We start from the raw sequence: 19,103 nt of genomic DNA, 5'->3' as shown, positions 1-19,103 counted from the left end.
GCCAGCAAGCCAGAGAAGGAGAGCGCTGCGAGCGAGAGAGCGAGCGAGCGCGGCGAGCACCAGCATGGCGGGGCTCCGGCGGCCGCAGCCCGGCGCCTACCGCCGAACGACCGCTGCGGCGAACCTTCTGCTGGGCGTCTTCCAGGTCCTGCTGTCCTGCTGCCGTCCGGGAGGGGCTCAGGGACAAGGTCAGCCCGCCGTCGGGGCTGGCAGTCCTCGCCGCCCCGCCCCCCCTTTCTTTTAAGGGAACTGTTGAAATCTGTGAGGGATCGCGGAGGAAGGGGACCCCGGGCGGCAGAGCGAGGGGGAAGACGGGCTGCTGCAGCCCTGCGACCGCAGCGTCCCCTCGGCGGCCCTAGGCCGGCTCAGGAGCGGGGCAGCGCGGGGCTTGGGGACCGCTAGCCGCGCGCGCCCCGGAGCCTTTGTGCGCGGGCCCCTGCGCCCCGGGCGCATCCCCCGCTTTGTGTGGCGCGCGGGTGCCTCGCCGCTCCCGGCTTCCTGCAGCTTTGTTTCCCCTCAGCCCGGTGGCCTGGGGATCGCCGTGCCTAGTGAGGCGGCCTCGCCCCCAGGTCCGCACCATGCTCGCGTGCCCTCAGCTCCTCGACCCGGGGGGCGCCTGCTGGACATTGTCTTTGCATCCTCGGTTCACCCCCTCGGGTGGCCTCCGCTGCGAGAGAGGAGAAGCAGACTTGTTTGGGGCAGGCGGGTGGCACGGGGGGGACGGGCGAGGAAACAGGAAGCGTCTCTTTTCCGTGCATTACAAACGCGGTGTGCTTTTTGGTGTCCGTACAGCGATTGAGCCCTTGCCGAACGTGGTGGAGCTGTGGCAGGCTGAAGAAGGGGAACTCCTGCTGCCCACTCAGGTGAGGAGGACCAGGTGACAGGGCGGGTGCCGGCGTGCGAGGGAGGAGAGGCCTGGAGGCAGCCGGCCTTCCCCTGTCGCCCAGGAGCGTTCGGGTCACTTTGCAAGGCAAATAAACGGTCGTGCGGAGCCTGAACACCTGGCAACGGTGGCCCTTCGGCCTCCTCCCGCGCCATGTGACAGGCTGTGAGTCAGAAGGTGGGTGCCCAGGCCACTTGAAGCTGGTTGGGTGTCGCACAGCCTTGTGCCCGGCTAGTGGCAGATTCTTTGGCCTTCTAATGGTCCAGGGTGGGCGGGGGACTTGGGTTTGGGCAAGCGGGTGTGGTGTGGATGGCAAGTAAGCTGCAGGGTTGAACACAATGGAGATATTGATTTCATAAATGTTAGTGAGTGGTGCTCGCCATTAGCCTAAGTAGCTTTGGGATGAAGAAGTGACTTTAAAGGCGTATAATCTTGGATTTTCTCCAAGTATCTTTTATTCCTGTTAGAATACACCCACTTAAGAACCTGAATTTCAGGTTTTTTTCACCCCCCCATGAGATAATGATTACATGTGGAAAAATAATTGCTATCGTTTTATTGGGGGAATCTGTAGCATAGAGGGCTTCAGACTGCAATGGATATTGCAAAGCTTTTGTCTTGCATAGAATGTTTGAATTATGCATGAAATTCCCACTGACTTGCAAAAGATGCCCATTTAAACATAATTTTGAAGACTTTTTTCACCAGTAGTGCTGTAGAGACCCAAAATGCATTGGGGATGGGAGGGGTGTTGAATGATAAGAGAATATTAACTTGCATATGGTAAATTTCAAAGTGTTTATTACTTCCCATGCTGGTGGCAGCATCAAAATCAGGGCCGTGAGCTGTAACTTCTTGACCTCTCCAGGTTTACCTTTCTTCTGATGTGAAGCGTTGATGGCAGTGGTTTTGAGAAATTTGGAATATTCATTTGGCCAGGGATAATGAATAATAACTGACAGACAGAGAGAGGTGGGTTTCTTTTTCTTTTTTAGAAGACAATTTCCTAGATCTTTTCTGGAGGCCAGCAGGCTGCAGGAGAACCACCTTTGGAGAAGAAGCCCCACCAGCAAGCAGTCTTTGTTTTACCAAATGGATTTTTTTTTTACCCTCCATTCTAAATCATACATCTGCTTTGAAAAGTGTGTGTGTGGAGCACCACCACCACCACCAACAACAACAACAGAACAAAACCCAAACTCAAAGTCATTCATAACCTTAGCTGAAAACCACCCTAAACACTCGGTAGCATTTACTTTGAATAGTTATATTCATGAATATCAGTGGCTGATTGGTGGTATGAGCCACCTTTGAGCCAGAGAGGTCTTCCTGGTGGGGGCCTTCACTGTTCACGGTCATATGCTGAAGATCGTTTTGGTCTCTGCTCCTTGGATGCTGGTGGCATCCATGTTATTGTACCTCTCCCTGCTGCGGGGGTTTTTATTCTTTTTTTATTATTATTTTAAAATAAGGCCTTGCAGTGTTGCCTCAGATTCCCTCACTCAAGCCATCCTCCTGTTTCATTCCTGAGTTAGCTGGAGCTACAGGACTGTGTGTCTTCCCTTGGACCTGGCTCCAACCACCAGTTTTACCCAATGAGAACGTCTCACAGTATTCCCGGGAAGCAGGGTTTCCCTGGTTAAGATGCACAGATGAGCGTTTGCATTGTAGCTCGAGTGACTCCTCCAAGTCTTCAGTGGGTCATGATGGAGGCCAGCCCAAACAGAAAATAAATGATAGACATTGTTTCTGCCTTCGTGAAAGATATATTCTTTGTGGCCCCGAAATGGAAATGCCAAGGCCTTTGGTAACATGACTTCATTTATAGGCTCAAGCGTTATTTTATGAAATGCCCAGTTTCTGGCTTGATCTTTACTTCACGTGCATAGTGTAGTTTGTAAAAACGGTTACGGTTGAGAAGTTGTCATACCCGAATGCTCACCAGAGAGACCTTGGTAGCTAAGGTGCTTGAATGCATGCTATGGCGGAAGTGAGACTAGTATGTGTAGCTTTCTGCATCTGTCATCTCTCTATGAGATACCACTGGGCATCTGCCTGGGCAGGGATGAGCCGCGCGTGCGTCTTAGATACAGAGTGTTCTGAAGACGGTCATTTGGAAGAGATTCTTTTCAAGGAATTTAGAATTACTTTCAGAAAGCTTCCTTGTGTATGTCATAAGAGTCTGGAGACTATTTTCAGGTCCTCTCAGGAAGTCTAAGAAAGGCCTATGGAACCTAAGAGTTATCAATGAGAGCTGAGCATCAAGTTGTGCTCGAGGATCTGCCAATACTGATTATCTACAGAAGTGGTTTTTGTCCTTTTAACTTTTTCTTATGGGACTCTAAGTGACTAAGAACTTGTTGCTCATCATTAGTAATTGTTACAACCTGCCAGACCCTCTTGTCTCTAAGTGTTTAGGTATGAATCCTCCCACTATTTAGCCTGTTGTTGCTGCTGCTGCTGCTGGAGATGGAACCCAGGGCCTTTCACGGGCTACACACGTGTTCTAGTCACTGGGCTGTATCTGGGCCCAGCATACCGTATCTCCATTACCAGTTTTCTCACCTGCAGAGCGGGATATTTTTATACTACGTTCAGAGGAGCTCCTGAGGATGACCTTCTTTGACCTCGGTGATCCCGGTAGCTTGTCATTTTAGTGGTTTCTTACCCAACTCATAAGCTCCGTCACTGGAAAACGCAAACACTTTCCCTTGCTGAAGGGGCTGCACCAGGGCAGATAACCCACTGTGGTGGACTCTGTGGTTAGGCTGATATGGATGTTGTTCGTGTGGGGGTGTCTGTCTCCCGAGAGTGGCAATGGATTATGCCCCCACCCCTATTTACATATTTTTGTTATATAGTCTCCTGTTAGGACATTGTTTGGAATAGTAACACAGAAAATTATCAGTCATAATGAGAGGCTTTATTGTTAGAGTTACAGATCTTCCCTTGTTCTCTGATGATGCAGTACCTGAACCCAGTGATGGTACAGAAGCCATGCTTGTCTTTTCATGGGCTGTCTGGTGAGAGCTGCATTTGTGTAAGACAGCAAGCTTTGTGCACCTTAGTGGTCTGTGTGTATGGAGGGTGGTGCTCCCTTGATCTGCTCTGGCCTTTGGGTCTCTTTCCTGTCCCTCCTTTGGGACCCGCTGAGCCCAGTGCGTCGTCTGTGGTGTGAACCATGGATGTTGACTGTGGCATGGAGGCACTGTAGGGCTAGGTCCTTTGTGACTCTTGGGTTTCCTGCTGTCACCATCATCTCCCTTCTGCATCTCTTGTCCCGTTTGACTTTTCTTTGCTTGTGTGTGCCATGTTGTCTCAGCTGGGTTCCCATATGTAGTCTGGGCTGCTGAGGTTTGAGAGCGCTGCTGTGGCCACCATATTCCCTATGTAGTGGGCGTTCAGTGGTCACCATGATGTCTGGCTCCACTGTCTTATTGATGAAGTTACTCAATCCTGAGGATTACAGATGAAATGCCTGAGTGTTCATTGCCCTGTTGTTGTGTCCTGTTGGTTCCCAGTCTGCCTGGAATCACTCCTGAACACCACAGAGTGGAAATGGAGATGCTGGACCTCGTATGGGGCCTGGAGGGATGGGTGGGCCAGCCCGACTTGGGACCCTGATGCAGACACCAAGCATTGGCACGGCACCGTTGAACCTCTCTGACTTAGATAAAGAAGAAGATCTGATCTTTAAAAATACCATGTCTTCTTGATTTCCCCGTCTAAGATTGGGGGTATGGATAATAGAAATTGGTAGAAAGTGAAACCAGAAACAAGACAGTGAACATCTGTTTGTTTTAATCTCAGGTACATTATTATGTAATAGCATGGAACTCTGGTCAGTGAATCTTTAACTAGTATTTGGAAATCTTTTTGTCATAGATGTTTATTTTTGGCTTACTCTCCTGTGAACATTGAAAAATAATAACTAACATGGGTTGAGAACTATCAGCATCATCTTTATATTCATATCCTACAGAGTGTGAGGCATTGTTGCTTGATTTTATAGCTGAAGACAGTGAGGTACTGTACAGCTAAGTAAGTCACTCGCTGCAATAACAAAGTAGCAGAAAACTGAAAAAAAAAGTAGCCTTTAATCCCGGGAGGTAGAGGCAGGTGGATCTCTGTGATTTGGAGGCCAGCCTGGTCTACAGAGCGAGCTCCAGGACAGCCAAGGTTACACAGAGAAACTGTGTCCAGCAACAAACAAGCAGAAGATGTAGCGGGGAGGATTTGAACCTAGGAAGCGGTTAGCTCTTGAGCCTGAGCTTTTTTGGCTGTGTTGTGTCTTAGTGCTCTCTGAGCACCGTGTGGTGGTGATAATGGTGCCCGTGTTGGAGGGAAATACAAGTTCTGTTTTGTGAGAAGTTTTCAGAAAATACCAAGGACTATTAGAATCTAAGAGACAGCTGGGTTGTACGAAGCCTGCTGGCCAAACACGGTTTCAGGTGCAGATGGTGGTACAGTAAACCCAAACACCTGCCGCGTGGACCCTGCCATTTATACAAAGGCACATGGATGGTGAGAGACACACAAAGTTCTAAGCCATGCGGTCTGACTGAAGGGCACGCATGTTGTACGCAGACAGGGAGAGGCAGTGATGGGAAAGTTTTAGTTGAAGCCATCCATGGATGCCACGTTGAAAAGATACTTGAGCTCTTGAAAGCAGCATGGGATGGAAATGGCCAATGTAAGGGCCCTGGGGCACTGGGGCAGGTAGGAATAGAAGATTTGATCTTGTTCTTTGAGAGCTCGGTTTTGTTGAGGAGAGAAAGCTGGTAATGCCTGGGACAGCTTTTGAGTGCTGACAATTAAGAACAGAGAGAAGAGGCCAGTGTCTCCCGAGGGGTCACTTGAGACCTAAGGCCAGAAGGGACCCAGGCCTGAGTAGTGCAGCGTAGTCCTGAAAGAGTTTGGAGTAGTCCCATGAACACTGGGAACTTCTGCAGCACCTTCTGGTTTTTGAGACAGGGTCTCACTGTTAGTCCAGGCTGGCCTGGGAACTCTCCACCTTCTCGCCTCAGCCTTAGGGTCATCCGAGCAGGGACACTGGAAGCTAGGCGTACAATGGGTGGTAAGTAGTGATGTGGACGAAGATGGGTATCGCAGTGATGTTTGTAGGATGGAACGGAGGTGAGCCTGTAAGCATAACACAAAGCCCTGTATATCACCCCTGTGGTGGGCCAGTGGGCAGGACAGGGGAGAATGTGCAGATCTGAATTTCCAGTTGGCGGTGGAGAGAGGGGAGCAATAAAGGTTTTGCCTAGGGGTCTGGCTTTGTGATGGGTCCGGTGTGTGTGTGTGTCTGTGTGTCTGTCTGTGTGTCTGTGTCTGGTTTTTAATAAAACCAGCTGGAGCTTCTCTATAGGCACTGCTGACATTGGGATGTATGTTCACCTGGGGGTGGAGCTCGAGACGGTGTAGGTCTGGAAGTAAGACCGTGTTGTAAGCAGTGCGCATGCTTGCAGTGTGTTTCCTGCAGCTGCTAGGCTTGGCGCTGTGCGGAACAGAGCTTGGCTGGGAAGCGAGAGAACGGTGGGCGTGGATGGGACATCTGCAGTGAGAGGGACAGAAGAGCAGTCTGGCCTTGTCCTCTCAGTCCATGCTAACACGGTGAAGATTTTATGAACTGTCTGATGTGGGAACTCAACCCCAGGCCCTCTGGAGTCTTCCAGTAATGGCTCTTAGCCACTGCCGTCTCTCCACACCCAGTACACTGAAGCTGTAGTGAAGGGACCCTGGGCCGAGAGGACCAGAGACAGGGACTGGAGGGTTAGCGGCACTGGGTGTAGAGGAACTGGAGAGTCAGGACGCCCAGAGCTCCAAACAGAGGTGAAACCTGGCCGCGTAATGCCCCCAGGGTTAATGTGGGCTGGGCACTGCAGGGCTTAGTTGGCCTTGGCTTCTCTTTGTCCACCCTGCTCATGTTTCCTCCTGAAATACACGGAATAGTATTTGAAGGGGATGTTTGCTTAATTTATAAAATTAGTGGCCTTTTTATTGATGTCATAGTGTATTCTATATTAATATACAATTAATATAGAATATACAATATAATATACAATGAGCTATACAATGTCTTTTCTGTCTTTAAATTACTTTTTTATTTTTGAGACAGGATCTCACTGTGCAGTCTGACTGGCCTTGAACTCTTTATATACACCATGCTGGTCTCTTAACTCCACCTACTTCTGCCTCTCGAGTGTTCGGACTAGGCCACCATGCTCAGCTAAATAATATGTTTTCTATACTTAGAGATTTTATTATTAGATCTTATTATTTTGACTAGTGTCTTATATGATTAGACTTAAAATGTTAAAAAAGGCTCTTGAAGTGTTTTGGAATTATGTTCAGGCTATGTTCTAAGCCAGTAGGTTATTTACTTACTGTGAGTATCTGAGAGACCAATTGCCAACCTATGGCTTTATATTGCCATTATGACATCATTAAACAAAAAGATTTTTTTTTGTTTGTGTGTCTGTGTGTGGTGCACACAGAGGCCAGAAGAGGGATTTTTTTCCCCCCAGGAGGTAGAGTTACAGGTACTTGTTGGTTGACTGATGTTGGTGTTGGGACCCAAAGTTGGGTCTTCTGGAAGATGAGTAAGCACTTTTAACCACTGCCCCCTGTATGACACCGTTGTAAATCTCCACTGACGGCTGGGTCACTTTAGTTATTCACTGCTGCTCAGCGTTGCACCGTTGGGGACTGTGTTTCTTTGAGACAGTTGCTAATGCGTGTTCTTTCACTCCAGGGTGACTCTGAAGAGGACTTGGAGGACCCTTCTCAAGAACAGAGGTAAGGAGAGAGGGGACAGATCGTTGCCTGCTGGGCATCCCTACGTCACTGGATGTATTGGTCTCTACATGTCTCTCTCTGTATATGTGTTTACTGTACTTTGTAACACACCTTTCTCTTTGACCTCAGTGGACTCTACGTTCTCCAGTAATTTAATCTGATTTTGTTTTAAAATGATACAAAAAACTGTAGTCAATATTCCCTTGTTTGCCACACCTTAGCCTTGTTTTTCCTGGGGTGTATTTATGCCTGCCTTTTTGTTTAGAAACCTCTGTCGAGGTCAGACTCTGTGCCCAGTGCTAAGGAGAGTACACCAAACAATTCCCGCGTTGCCTTGTGTTGTGTGTAGTGTCTGTCAGTAAAAAGACTTTTTCCTGCTGTTCTGTGTGTTTCCGGTTGTGCACACACACACACATAGCCTTAGGACTTCTCTGTTTCCTAAGAAACGCCTTCCCCTTCAGGTCAGCCTCAGTAGCCCATGGCTCACAGCTGGATCATCCTGGACTGGACTCCATGGTGCTGGTGGCCGTTATTCCAGTATTGTGCTGTTATTTTGCTCCCAGCTGCTTTGCTTTTTAACCTGTTTTTTCCTTTTGTTTCTTTTGTCTGTTCCGCTCTTCAGAATTGAGATTGTTCCTGATGTGTGAAGATAATATCATAACCTAGATGGAAGGCTCCTGTTAGAGACCTTCTTTGTGTCTGTTTCTAGAATGCAGAATGTGGAGCTCTAAGAATTCCCTCAGTGTTACGTGATGGGTGACTAGTCACTGACCCATGTATGAAGTATTCACTGACTTACCTAGGGCAGAACTGTCATTGTTCAGTTGATTTAAAAAACTTCCTCAAGCCCGTCCAATAGCTTGTGATTTAAAATTAAATGTTTGAATGGGCGTGGTAGATTTGCCTGTAGCCCTAGTGCTTGCTTGGGAGGTAGAAGCAGGAGGATTGGGAGTTCAAGGTCATCCTTGGCAACATTGTCAGTTTGAAGCCCTCTTGACCTACATAAGACCAAATACATCGAGACTTGCTTTAGAATAAAGATTTACAAGAGAATGACAAAGGTCCAGAGAGAGGCCTTGCACGATTGTCACCCAGCACACCCTGTTGTCATGTTAGCATCGTCTAAAGCTCTGGTACATTTATTGCCATGAAGCAGCGTTGCTGTCCTACTGTGGACCAAGCTCTCTTCTTTGTTTAGAAAAGTCGTTAGTGTTTTCCTAATACCCTCCAGGGCCGAGTCCTCAGTGGCCTTCAGTGTCTTCTTCACAGACTATCTGTGGTTCTTCTCTGTGGGATTTAGCGAGTTGGTTGTTCAGCCACTTACATCACATGTGTGCATGGAGACTGATTCCTTGATTTTAATCCTATGCATTCTTTAAGGCAGTTCCAAAGTCCCTCACCTGGAAAGGATTCTCTGCTTTTGAGTATGATCGTGGGCTTCTCGTCTGTAGGTCCCGAGTCACATGTGAAGGTTTAGTAGTCATGTTTCCTTGGGCATGGGTTATTCTCCATTGATCAGGTATTTTGTATATAATGTCCTTGGATTTTAGCTTGTCTGATAACTTTTCTCTGCTTGAATGGGCCAGAGTACAGGGAAGAAGGCCACAAGACAGGCTGCTTTGCTGTCTTGTCACGGCAAGGAAGGTGTACGCATGCATCAGCTTCTCCTTGGATTCTGAACCCTTTCTTTTCTTTTCTTTTTTTTCTAGACAGGGTTTCTCTTTGTAGCTTTGGCTGTCCTGGAACTCGCTCTGTAGACCGGGCTGCCTCTGCCTCCCGAGCGCTGGGGTTAAAGGCGTGAGCCACCACCGCTAAGCTCACCTTTGATTATGACTTGGGTCACCAGGTCACCATCTGTCTGTCTGTCTCCCTGCCAGAGCTCATCTCACCGCCTCCTTTACACCGTGTTCTCTGGGGGCAAATGTATTACGTAGAATTAAGCTACATCAACCCAGGTTGTTTTAATTTTCTGTGTAGATTTGCGGCCCTCCTGTTTATTTAGTAATTCATGTGACTATGCTCTGAGACCCCCAGCCCAGCGCCGTGTTTCCTTCTGTTTTAGTACCATTCGTACTCAATCTTCATTGAGGAGCCATTCATATAGTTTTACACCTCTTAATTACTTTTTTATAATTTCATGAATGACACCGTGCGTTCTGTCAAGATATCCTAGAGCAGCTACGCCTATGGCAACTCGAGACTAGAGACATGAACTTGGCCATGCAGCAGTCTGGGCTTTGAGAAAGCGTGAATGGTGCTGCCGTGGATCTGCCTGTCTAGAGAAAAATCTAGATGGTAAAATGTCAGTGTTGCACCAGCCGAGGCTGCCACCACTGCTGACTCTGGCCGTGGGGCCTCTGTGGCCTGTTACCTCACACTCTCCTCGGCTGAGGAAGCTGTCAGTGCCCCTGGCCTTGGTGAAGACTCTGTCTGTGTTATCTTGACATCATCTTCTGTGGCTGCTCTGTAATTGTGTTTGGTTGCAAGCCAGGAAGGCACTATTTGAAGCCCGTCTTCCTTCTCGCCTCCCCATCCCTCCTTTCCTCCTGGGTGTTCTCAGATATCCGCAGCCATCCACTCCTTTGCTGAGAAAAGGAGATTGCTTTGGGAGATTCTGATGAGAGGGAGCAAACCTGAGTGACTCCAGCTCGTCCTTGAGTCAATGCTCTCGGGGACGCTGAGCTGGCTCCCTGAGCACACGGCTCTTGGGTAAGCCTTTTTTGGAGCACAGTAGTGTCTAATAGGATCAGAAAGGTTGAAGTATTATTGCTAAGGAATGAATAATGTTATTTTAGCTTTGAAAATGATTGTAGAAATCACAATCACTGCCTGGCTAGGTACATTGTCTGTAGAATGCTCTTCATTAGTGTTAATTTGTACACTGCCGAGGGTAGAACCCAGGCCTCTACGTACTATAGACCAGTACTCTACAACCCAGTCCCTTTTGAACTTCAGAATGTATTTTTTTAAGGGGGTGTTTAAGGCAGGGTCCTGGACTTGCTCTGTAGACCAGGCTGTAGGCTCACAGAGATTGGCCTGCCCTGCCTCTGCCTCCCAAGTGCTGCGATTAAAGGTGTGCGTCACCACTTCCCAGCTCAGAAACATTTTTATCTGCTTAGGAAGAGCAGCAAAAACAGTTTAATGTCAGTTAAAGGTGGATCCTGAAAGTGGGGACACCAGAAGTCGGGACACTCCTGGTGGCCCTCCGCAGCGAGGCACCTGCTCTTGAGTTTCTGTATGATATATATGAGAAGATTGCATATTCCATGTAGATAGAGTATATATAACCTATATAATATATAAATACTACATAGAGTATGGGAAGCAGATTGTACCTTCTGCCCAGGACTCTCACCTAGTGTCCACCAATATCTTCAAAGCTAGCGTGTCCGAACTGAACTCCTGAACTCTTCCTGGGCTCTTCCTTTCTTCAGCATCAGGTTCTGGGGAAAAAGAGCAAGCACCCTGAGCTAAGAGTCATGTCAGCATGCTGTGTACAGTGAGGTACAGAGGGAGGGAGGGAGGGCCCTTTACTCCTCATACCCTCTCAGAACCCAGAGTCATCTTCAGAGAGTCGTCTGCCTCTGTCCAGCCAGGTCTTCACATTCCCATCCCAGGGATGCACTGAATCCCTCCTCTTGAGATCAGCCTATTTTGTGTTACATTATTGCTGGATAGAGTGCAGGCTCCCAGGTGTGGCACAGGCACAGAAGGTCATTTTGTGATTGAGGGTCTTGTCCACCTTTTCAGTCCTTCCCCATATTCTCATGTTCTTTTAGCCGTGTGACTGTGTGTCCTCTCTGCCCCTCCCTTCCGCCTTCCCTCACCCTCCCTGAACCTTGCTGACATTAGGATTAGCACAGGGTGCTTGTTCCTTTGTGGAAATTACCTTTTGTGGTACCTGAGGTCTAGCCTGGTACTCCTTCTGTTGATTCCCTAGTTCTAGACTCAGTCACTGACGCCGAGTTGAAAAGCTGCTAGATGCTATTCTGCAAGATCGTGCTATTAAATAGTCGTCTTTAACTCAATTGTGTGTTCTCCATAACCAAGTCCGCAGTCAGTCATTGCTGTGAGAGCCGTGGTACCAGTTCCTGTGTTAGGGTTGTGGCTTCACATCGAGCTCACTGCCAGAGTCACATGTGACAAGAGGCTGTCGATCAGGCGCTGTCAGTATAAAGTTCTTGGTGCCTCTTACAGGGCTGAGTTACAGGGAGGGCGCAGGATGAACGTGTCTAGTTATGGTCTTTCTAGCTTTAACATTTTAAGAGGGTTGTCTTTGGCTGCAATCAGTCTCGTCATTTAGGTTTTCTTCATAAAGTACAGGCTTTCTAATGGTGCTCATGGTATACATTAAAAGTTCTCTAACCACAAAATACTTTAAAAATAGTTTTTAAATTTGTGTTGTGAAGACATTAGCCAAGTGTAAACGGAGACTCTGCTTTCATTCCTGGAGAACATATTCCTAGCATCCGGAGGGGAATCCCATATCAGCAAAGCTGTAGTCAATTTATATAATTATTTAGCTTTAATTGAAATAAATTAGAAAAATAATACACTAGAACTAGCAGACTTTGATTTGACTTCTTTTAGATATTTAAATAATCTTTTACAGACTCTTGCTGTGGCAAGTTTTGTGTGCATAGTTAATATTAACTATTTGAACCTTCTTTGGGGTCATATCAAATAATTTTTTTTTGTTGTTGTTGTTGGGTTTTTGTTTTTTTTTTTTTGAGACAGAGTTTCTCTGCATAACAGTCCTGGCTTCCTGGAACTGTTCTCTAGACCAGGCTGTCCTTGAACCCTCTGAGATCCTCTTCCCTCTGCCTCCCAAGGGCTGGGATTAAAGGCGTTCACCACCACCGCCCAGCTCCCAAATAATTTTTCAGTCCTTCAAGAATTGCTAAGTGTTAGCCTAAAATAAAAAATAGGCGAGCCCCTTTATTGCCAGCGGCTCCCGGAGAGTGAGCGAGGGGCTTGCAGCATGAGAGGTGTGAGTGTGGGGTGTGCGTGTATGTGTGTGTGTTTGTGTGTGGATGAACTGGTCCAGGCAGAATCACACTGCTTCTTCCTCTGGATGGGGCAGCCTTTAGAAAAGTCACTCCTCTCAAGTAAAGGGCATTCTGCGCGCACCACTGTGGCTGGCTGATTATCGCTCCAGGTTCAGCGGCAGAATCACTTCACGGAGCCCATTTAGTAGATGGGTATTCGGCAGAGACAGCCAGGCAGAGGCACAGCCCAGGGAGATGTGCCCATCGAATCGAAACACGCATAGGAAAGACTTGGAGGAGTGAGTGAGCCTGGGACAAGAGCCAAGGTACAGCTGTGAAACAGGGAGGGAGACACTGGGCCTTTAAGCCCTGGGAGAGCTGATTGATGCTTTGGTGTTAGGCTGCTGTTCTGTGGTGGGCGTTGTGATTTGCATTGCTCTATACCATGTTACAATGGCCTGTGAGACACGGAGGCCCTAATTGTAGAGGCGTCTTGACACCACAGTGACAGTATTGGTTAATTCTGTGAAGGTGTTCTAGACTTCTTGTTACTTAAGATAACAGCACAGCTGGGATTTCAATACTTAAAATAATTTCCCCAGGCAGCGTTTTCTGTCTGGGAACACCAGCATTAGGAATATGGGGTCTCCTGGGAGCTTGTTACTCTTTTAAATGAATTGTCATCAAATTATTAGTTTGCTGTTAAGAGTTTTGCACCTGTAAAATCTGAGTCTAGAGTGGTAGTGCCTGGACCTTCTCACACACACACACACACACACACACACACACTCTCTCTCTCTCTCTCTCTCTCTCTCTCTCTCTCTCTCTCTCTCTCTCTCTCTCGCACATGCCATAGGAAAAGACACTGTGGTTGAGTGCTTGGGCTTCTCTTCCTGAAGACCTGGGTTTGAGTCTCAGCACCCATACAGTCACGTATAATCATCTTTAAGTCCAGTTCCAGTGGACACAGGCCTTATGAAAACACACACACAGACTTATGCAGACAAAACACCCATACACATAAAGAAAATTGAGACTTTTCATTTCTTAAAGATTACTCCTATTCTAGAAGGTGTCCGTATCTACCTCTCGGTGTTTTCCTCGCTAAGGTGAACCTTCGTGAGCTTGAGAAACAGGTTAAGGGAGCCGTTCCTACTCCTCAGCCTTGTCTCTGCATTCTGTTCAGAGATAGTAGCTCCGAGGGATGTATCCCTGCCAGGCTGTTCTACAGGGAGGAGGTCTGCCCCCGTAAGATGCTCTGAGGTACCCACCGCTGCTGCATTTGCAGCTGGTTTGTAGGGTTGGCTTTAGTGAGACCTCAGCCATCGTGTGGTCTCTAAATAGACCAAATGTTGTTGCCATCCAAACACAGCCAGCCAGACGATACTAAGAGAGATAGTAGGAGTTTTTGGGGAAGTCTTCTGGGCTCATCATTAATTTTTTGCTTTTTTAATCAGGCCAAGGTAAATCCAATTCATGCATTAAAACTGAATTTAAGTATTTGCCCTGGTGTTGTACCTCTGGTTTACAGATTGTTCTCAGATGTGTTGTCCTCTATGGCCAGGTGGCTGTGTGGTAGTGTTCTTATTTTACTGATGAGGATAGATATCGATAATGGTAAAATAAGGTTGCAGATCTGTAAAGCACAGACAGTTGTATGTCCTAAGTGCCCTCTTTCTGTATACCGGTCTACCCTGGCGTTGAATACAAAGGAAAATAGGTTGGAAACCATTTTCCCACTTGGATATAATGACAGCATGCTCCTGTGGGAAGACACCATGTCCAGGATTGAACTGAGGAAGTGCTTCCGTTCTTTATTGCTCGTAGTTCCTAACAAAACTCCAGGAAAGTATGATGAGCTGGCTCTTGAGACAGTCTCAGAGTTGGATCTTTTACCACGTGCTGGACTGGAACTTCAGTTTTACGCTCTTGCAAAATTTTAATCCTTCATGAACATTCTAGTGTGGCCTTTTGAAATAATCTGGAAAATTTAGACGTGGTATCATAGCTCACCTGGACTTTGTAGACCACATGTCACCGTGCTGTGTCCAGATAAGCTGTCCTGTTGGCCTGCTTTGCTTTGTGATTATTTTCAACAGCAAGGAGCAGAAAACCCTGACTCAGCCAGCTCCAACAGTAAGGCAAGCATCATGTCACCTAGCCAGAAGCCGGGGCAGGATGGCTCTGGGCTGGTCGACTCAGCAGGTTTCCTACCTGCTTGTCTTGCTGTGATCACGTTTGCAGATCTACAGACCTCTTCCAGAAGGGCAGGTTCAAATACCCCCACAGGGCGCCTCTTTCTCCGTAGCATCCTCAAACTCCATTCTTGAATCTCCCAAGACACTCACAGTGGATCTGTGCCTGTCACGGCCCCTTGCTGGCCTGGGGTTTAGTCACGAGGGAGTTATGGTCATTGGCCACAACCAGGGCTTCGCCCAAGTGGGAACAGGGACCTGGAGAGTGGGGAGTCAGAGCAAGTGAGTAACTGGGACCAGGTATGGGGTGAGCCACCCAAGGTAGTGCTTCTCCAGTGAGGTCCCTCTTGCAGACTCAGCGTTACCTGGGAACTTGTTAGACAGCTGAGTTCTCAGACCCCACCCAGGCCTACTGAGTCAGAAGCTCCAGGGGAGAGGCCCAGCCATCTGTGTTAAGGAGCCCTCTGGGTGACTCTGATGCAGGCTGCAGCTTGAGCGCGCTGGTCTAGCGTGAGACATCTGAGGGATCACGCTGCTAAATTACCTTTGTTGACGATTAAATAACGAGAGGCAGAGGGGATCTTGTGGGTCAAGCAGTCAGTAGGAGCTGGGAGGTGAAAGTTGTTCAGTCTTTCCTGTCATCACCAGCTCAGGGTTTTGGCCAGACTAAGCTTGCAATGTTCTCTTCATATGGTATCCAGTTGTGTCAGTGTGAGGCCGGTGTCCAGCCTGCCGTGGCACACTGGTGAGCAGGTGGGTTAGACTCTGGCACGGTAGCTTCCAGCAGAGAACTGAGGACCTTTCTCAAGCCATTTGTTATAAAGGATGTGTGTCTGGCAGAAAACATTGGCCTGATAACAGAAAGGCTCTGTTACTGGGTGGGAACGGCCACTCATAGTACAGAGCAGTGTGTCTGCCCGGGCTGTCTGCTGTGACATGTGGCAAGGCTGAGGCTGTGTGTGAGAGGGGCTGGGGCGGGGAGAATGTTGGGGTGCAAAAGGATAGGAAGTAGAAGTTGGAAGTGTTCTAAGAACTCTGAGAAAATGGGGGGGCAGTCAATACAGGAATCACTCACACTGAAGGGGACTTCTGTGTTCCCGCATCTCCCTCCTCCCTCAGCCCCACCCAATGACTCAGGGTGTCAGGAACTTGGATGGTACTGGGGCAGGCTGCGGCCCGGAGGAGGCAGCTGGGAGCTAGAGAGAAGCAATGAGATTGGCACAAGGATTGTCATGTGTAGTTCTGTGGGAGAGGGGACTCCCCAACTCAGCCATAGGCTGGGGATTCCCTAAGGTCCTTCTGCGGTACTGTGGGAACCCTCACCGGCTGAGGGGGTGGATAGTAGGGTAAGAAGGGAAGCAAGTTCCAGTGTGGTGTCTAGGGCTGATGTAACAGAACCACAAACAGTGCTTAGAGCATTAGAAATGAGTTCTCTCCGGGCCTGGAGAGCAGCAGCTCGGTCTGGGTGTCGACAGGGCCATTCCCTCTACAACGCGCAGGGTCCCTTTGCATCAGCTGTGTGGCAGCTGTTGCTGTTCATTGACTTGGAGCCACCTTGCTCTGCTCTCTGCCTTTGTCCCTGTGTGTCTCTCTTCTGACAGGATGACTACGCAGTTTAGCTCGTAACTAGCTCTAACTAGCCTTATGAGTAGCCGTTCACCTTCCCTTCTGCCCCCTCCCCCTCCCATCCCTAGCTCCCCCTAACTCTGGTGCTCAGAGGAAGCATGGTTTGGTCAACAACAGGTTGTCCAGCTCCGTGTCAGCTGCACAGGCATTCCTGAGGATCTTTGCCAGCCTGAAGGTTGGCACACAGTGAATGGATCTTCTTTCTAAATTATTTCTTTGTGTGTACTTGTAGGTGTCCGTGCTAAGAAAATGACGATAGATCGTGAGCTCTGAGCAGCTCTGTGTGTGTGTGTTCATTGTGAGAAATTAAGTGGGAAGGTGTGGGAATATGTTGGTAAAGCAAGTGGGTGAACTCGTGAACGCAAACCGTACTTCTGTTAGAATTCAGAACAACGGGATCACAGAAGAGGCTGTGGATCGTGTGTGCCAAGGTGTGCAGGGCCAGCATCTTCAGCCTAGCTGTTAGCTGCCTAGCCAGCGGGGACTTGCTGGTGCATCCTGAGGACCGTTCCTTGGCTTGGCAGAAACTTTTGTTGTTTTCTGTAAATGCTTGAATCCTGGAGGGCAGTCCCTGCGTTCAAGCATTTTAATGACATTTACTCAAGGGTGTTCCAGTGCTGCCCCAGGAAGAGCTGTGTTCAGAAAGTCTGTTTTCAGGTGGGAAAATGCCATATCCAAATTGCCTGTTAGTTGTTCCAGTGCTGCCCCAGGAAGAGCTGTGTTCAGGTGGGAAAATGCCATATCCAAATTGCCTGTTAGTTGGACTTTTGTGTGACTTAATTGGCAGCTTTGTGTTTGGGGAGAAGCTGATCTGTGGTCCTGAAATTGGTTCCGGGTGGGGTGGTATAATTCCTGGGTAATTAGGTGTCCCAGCACCTGCTCTCATCGTTAGTGGCAGAACCATGAGAGGTGGAGAAAGCTCTGGGTCTCTAGTCTGTAATCTTTTAATCCCTTTAACCTGGGTTGTAAAACGAGGCTACATTTTAATTAGAAAGTATATCTAGTTGGCCTGGAAGGGGTTTCATAATTCACCACTTTTGGGTTCTGGCTAGTGGGGAGCCTATCCCTAATTGCCTGGTTAGATGCAGTTGCAGGTTAACCTTGAGTCTCACCGAGCCAACACTCTAGGTTAAGAAACGAGCCTAAAGCCCAAGCAGGAGCAGGAGAGTGAGTTAAGTTCAAGGATGTGACCTGGATCTTGTCTCTGCAGACTTAACCATGATGCCAGCTTGGGGATTAGGGTTGTGGCTGATGGCGTGGCGGTAACTTGGACTCTTTTGAGTTTAAGGCCTGTCTCACTTAAGTACTATTTACGTTTTCTTCAACTTCCTTGTTGGAACTGGGAATCGAAAGGGAGACTGGACAAGGAAAAAGTGTTGTAAGAGACTCAGCATCTGTGATAGTAAGAGAAGGGCAGAATGCAGAAGCAGACCAGGGCACGGATAGGGAGGGCTGGGTTTCAGGGCGTTCTTGCACACACATGCCCGATAGGGTTCTGACCAGACAGCTGTTAGTTCAGTGGTGAGAAATCCCTGGTCTTTTACATTGTTGTTTGCTCAGTGATTTCTATCTTTTTTTGCCCCTGTAATTATTTATGTGGTCAGTAATAATTTTTATTCTTGCAAACATGTTTATGGACAGCTTGAGATGTGTTGTCGTATTAGCATTTATTTTGAGCAACTGTGTAATCAAAACTCTCAGCACACTTACTCTCATCTTTGTTAATTTTAGTGCTACCTTTATAGAGTATGATTTTACTTTATTTTTTGGTGCTGAGGATTGAGTGTGCATGTACTAATAAACACCATGTGTTGCCAAGCTATAGTTCTGACCTCGTTATATTGTCATTTTTCTTAAGTTTTCTTTAGGTTTTGGTAGATAGAGTTTTTATCATTTTCTTTGGAAACAAGACATCATCCTGCTGGAGGAGGAGACTTTGCATACTTATTGGGAGGAGTGGGCCTTCAGCTCAGTAATGCTGCACCCCTGGTATGGGGTTCCTACACTTGGGTCCTCCAAGACACCTCTTATCCATGCTTGTACAAAGGCCTCCTGGGGAATGGTTTGAAATTTCATTTAGTTTATATTTTGTATTTCTTGAGGAAAAAGTAGCCTAGACCGGCATTGAATTCACTATGTAGTTAATGACCCAGAACTTCTGATCCTTCTGTCTCGACCTGAGTGTTGGGATTACAGTGCATGCATTTTTATTATAAAGGTGAGGACATATTCCTTTTGTAACATTGCTAATTACCTAAACTGGGAAAATGCAGTGTTAAGTTACAGAAACTTTAACTCAATGCAAAAGACCAGGTGGTTTTTCTCTTTAGTTCATCTTCAGTTTAAAAATTGAGTTTGGGTCTTGAGGTGACTCAGCAGGTAAAGGCATTTGCTACTAGGCCTGATCAAAAGAGGTGGTCCCCAGGTCCCACACGGTGAAAGGAGAGGACTCGCCCCTGAAAGTTGGCTTTGACTTTCATGTTCTTATGTTCTCTGTCTTGTCTGCTGCTCCCCTCCCGTCTCCCACACACAATAGATGTAATAATTTTTTTTAATATTTATTTATTTATTTATTTATTTATTTATTTATTTATTTATTTATTATGTACA

General features: G+C 47.6%; 1 protein-coding gene across 5 annotated transcripts in view; it reads left to right on the top strand.

The window, feature by feature from the left end:
* The first annotated feature begins 34 nt into the window (after positions 1 to 34).
* Tmem131l (transmembrane 131 like) overlaps positions 35 to 19,103 on the top strand; it is a 119,343-nt gene continuing 100,274 nt past the window's right edge. For all 5 annotated transcript variants that reach the window (XM_026785766.1, XM_026785655.1, XM_026785703.1 and 2 more), the window contains exons 1-3: positions 35 to 188; positions 793 to 863; positions 7,641 to 7,684. In XM_026785766.1, coding sequence (XP_026641567.1) covers positions 65 to 188; positions 793 to 863; positions 7,641 to 7,684 — 239 coding nt within the window. In that variant the 5' untranslated portion in view covers positions 35 to 64. The remainder of the gene's footprint in view (positions 189 to 792; positions 864 to 7,640; positions 7,685 to 19,103) is intronic.

This window comes from Microtus ochrogaster, chromosome 1 (assembly GCF_000317375.1).
Source record: "Microtus ochrogaster isolate Prairie Vole_2 chromosome 1, MicOch1.0, whole genome shotgun sequence".
Classification (NCBI taxonomy): Eukaryota; Metazoa; Chordata; class Mammalia; order Rodentia; family Cricetidae; genus Microtus; species Microtus ochrogaster.
Note: the sequence above shows the minus strand (reverse complement) of the source record. Positions and strands in the feature narration are given on the sequence as shown.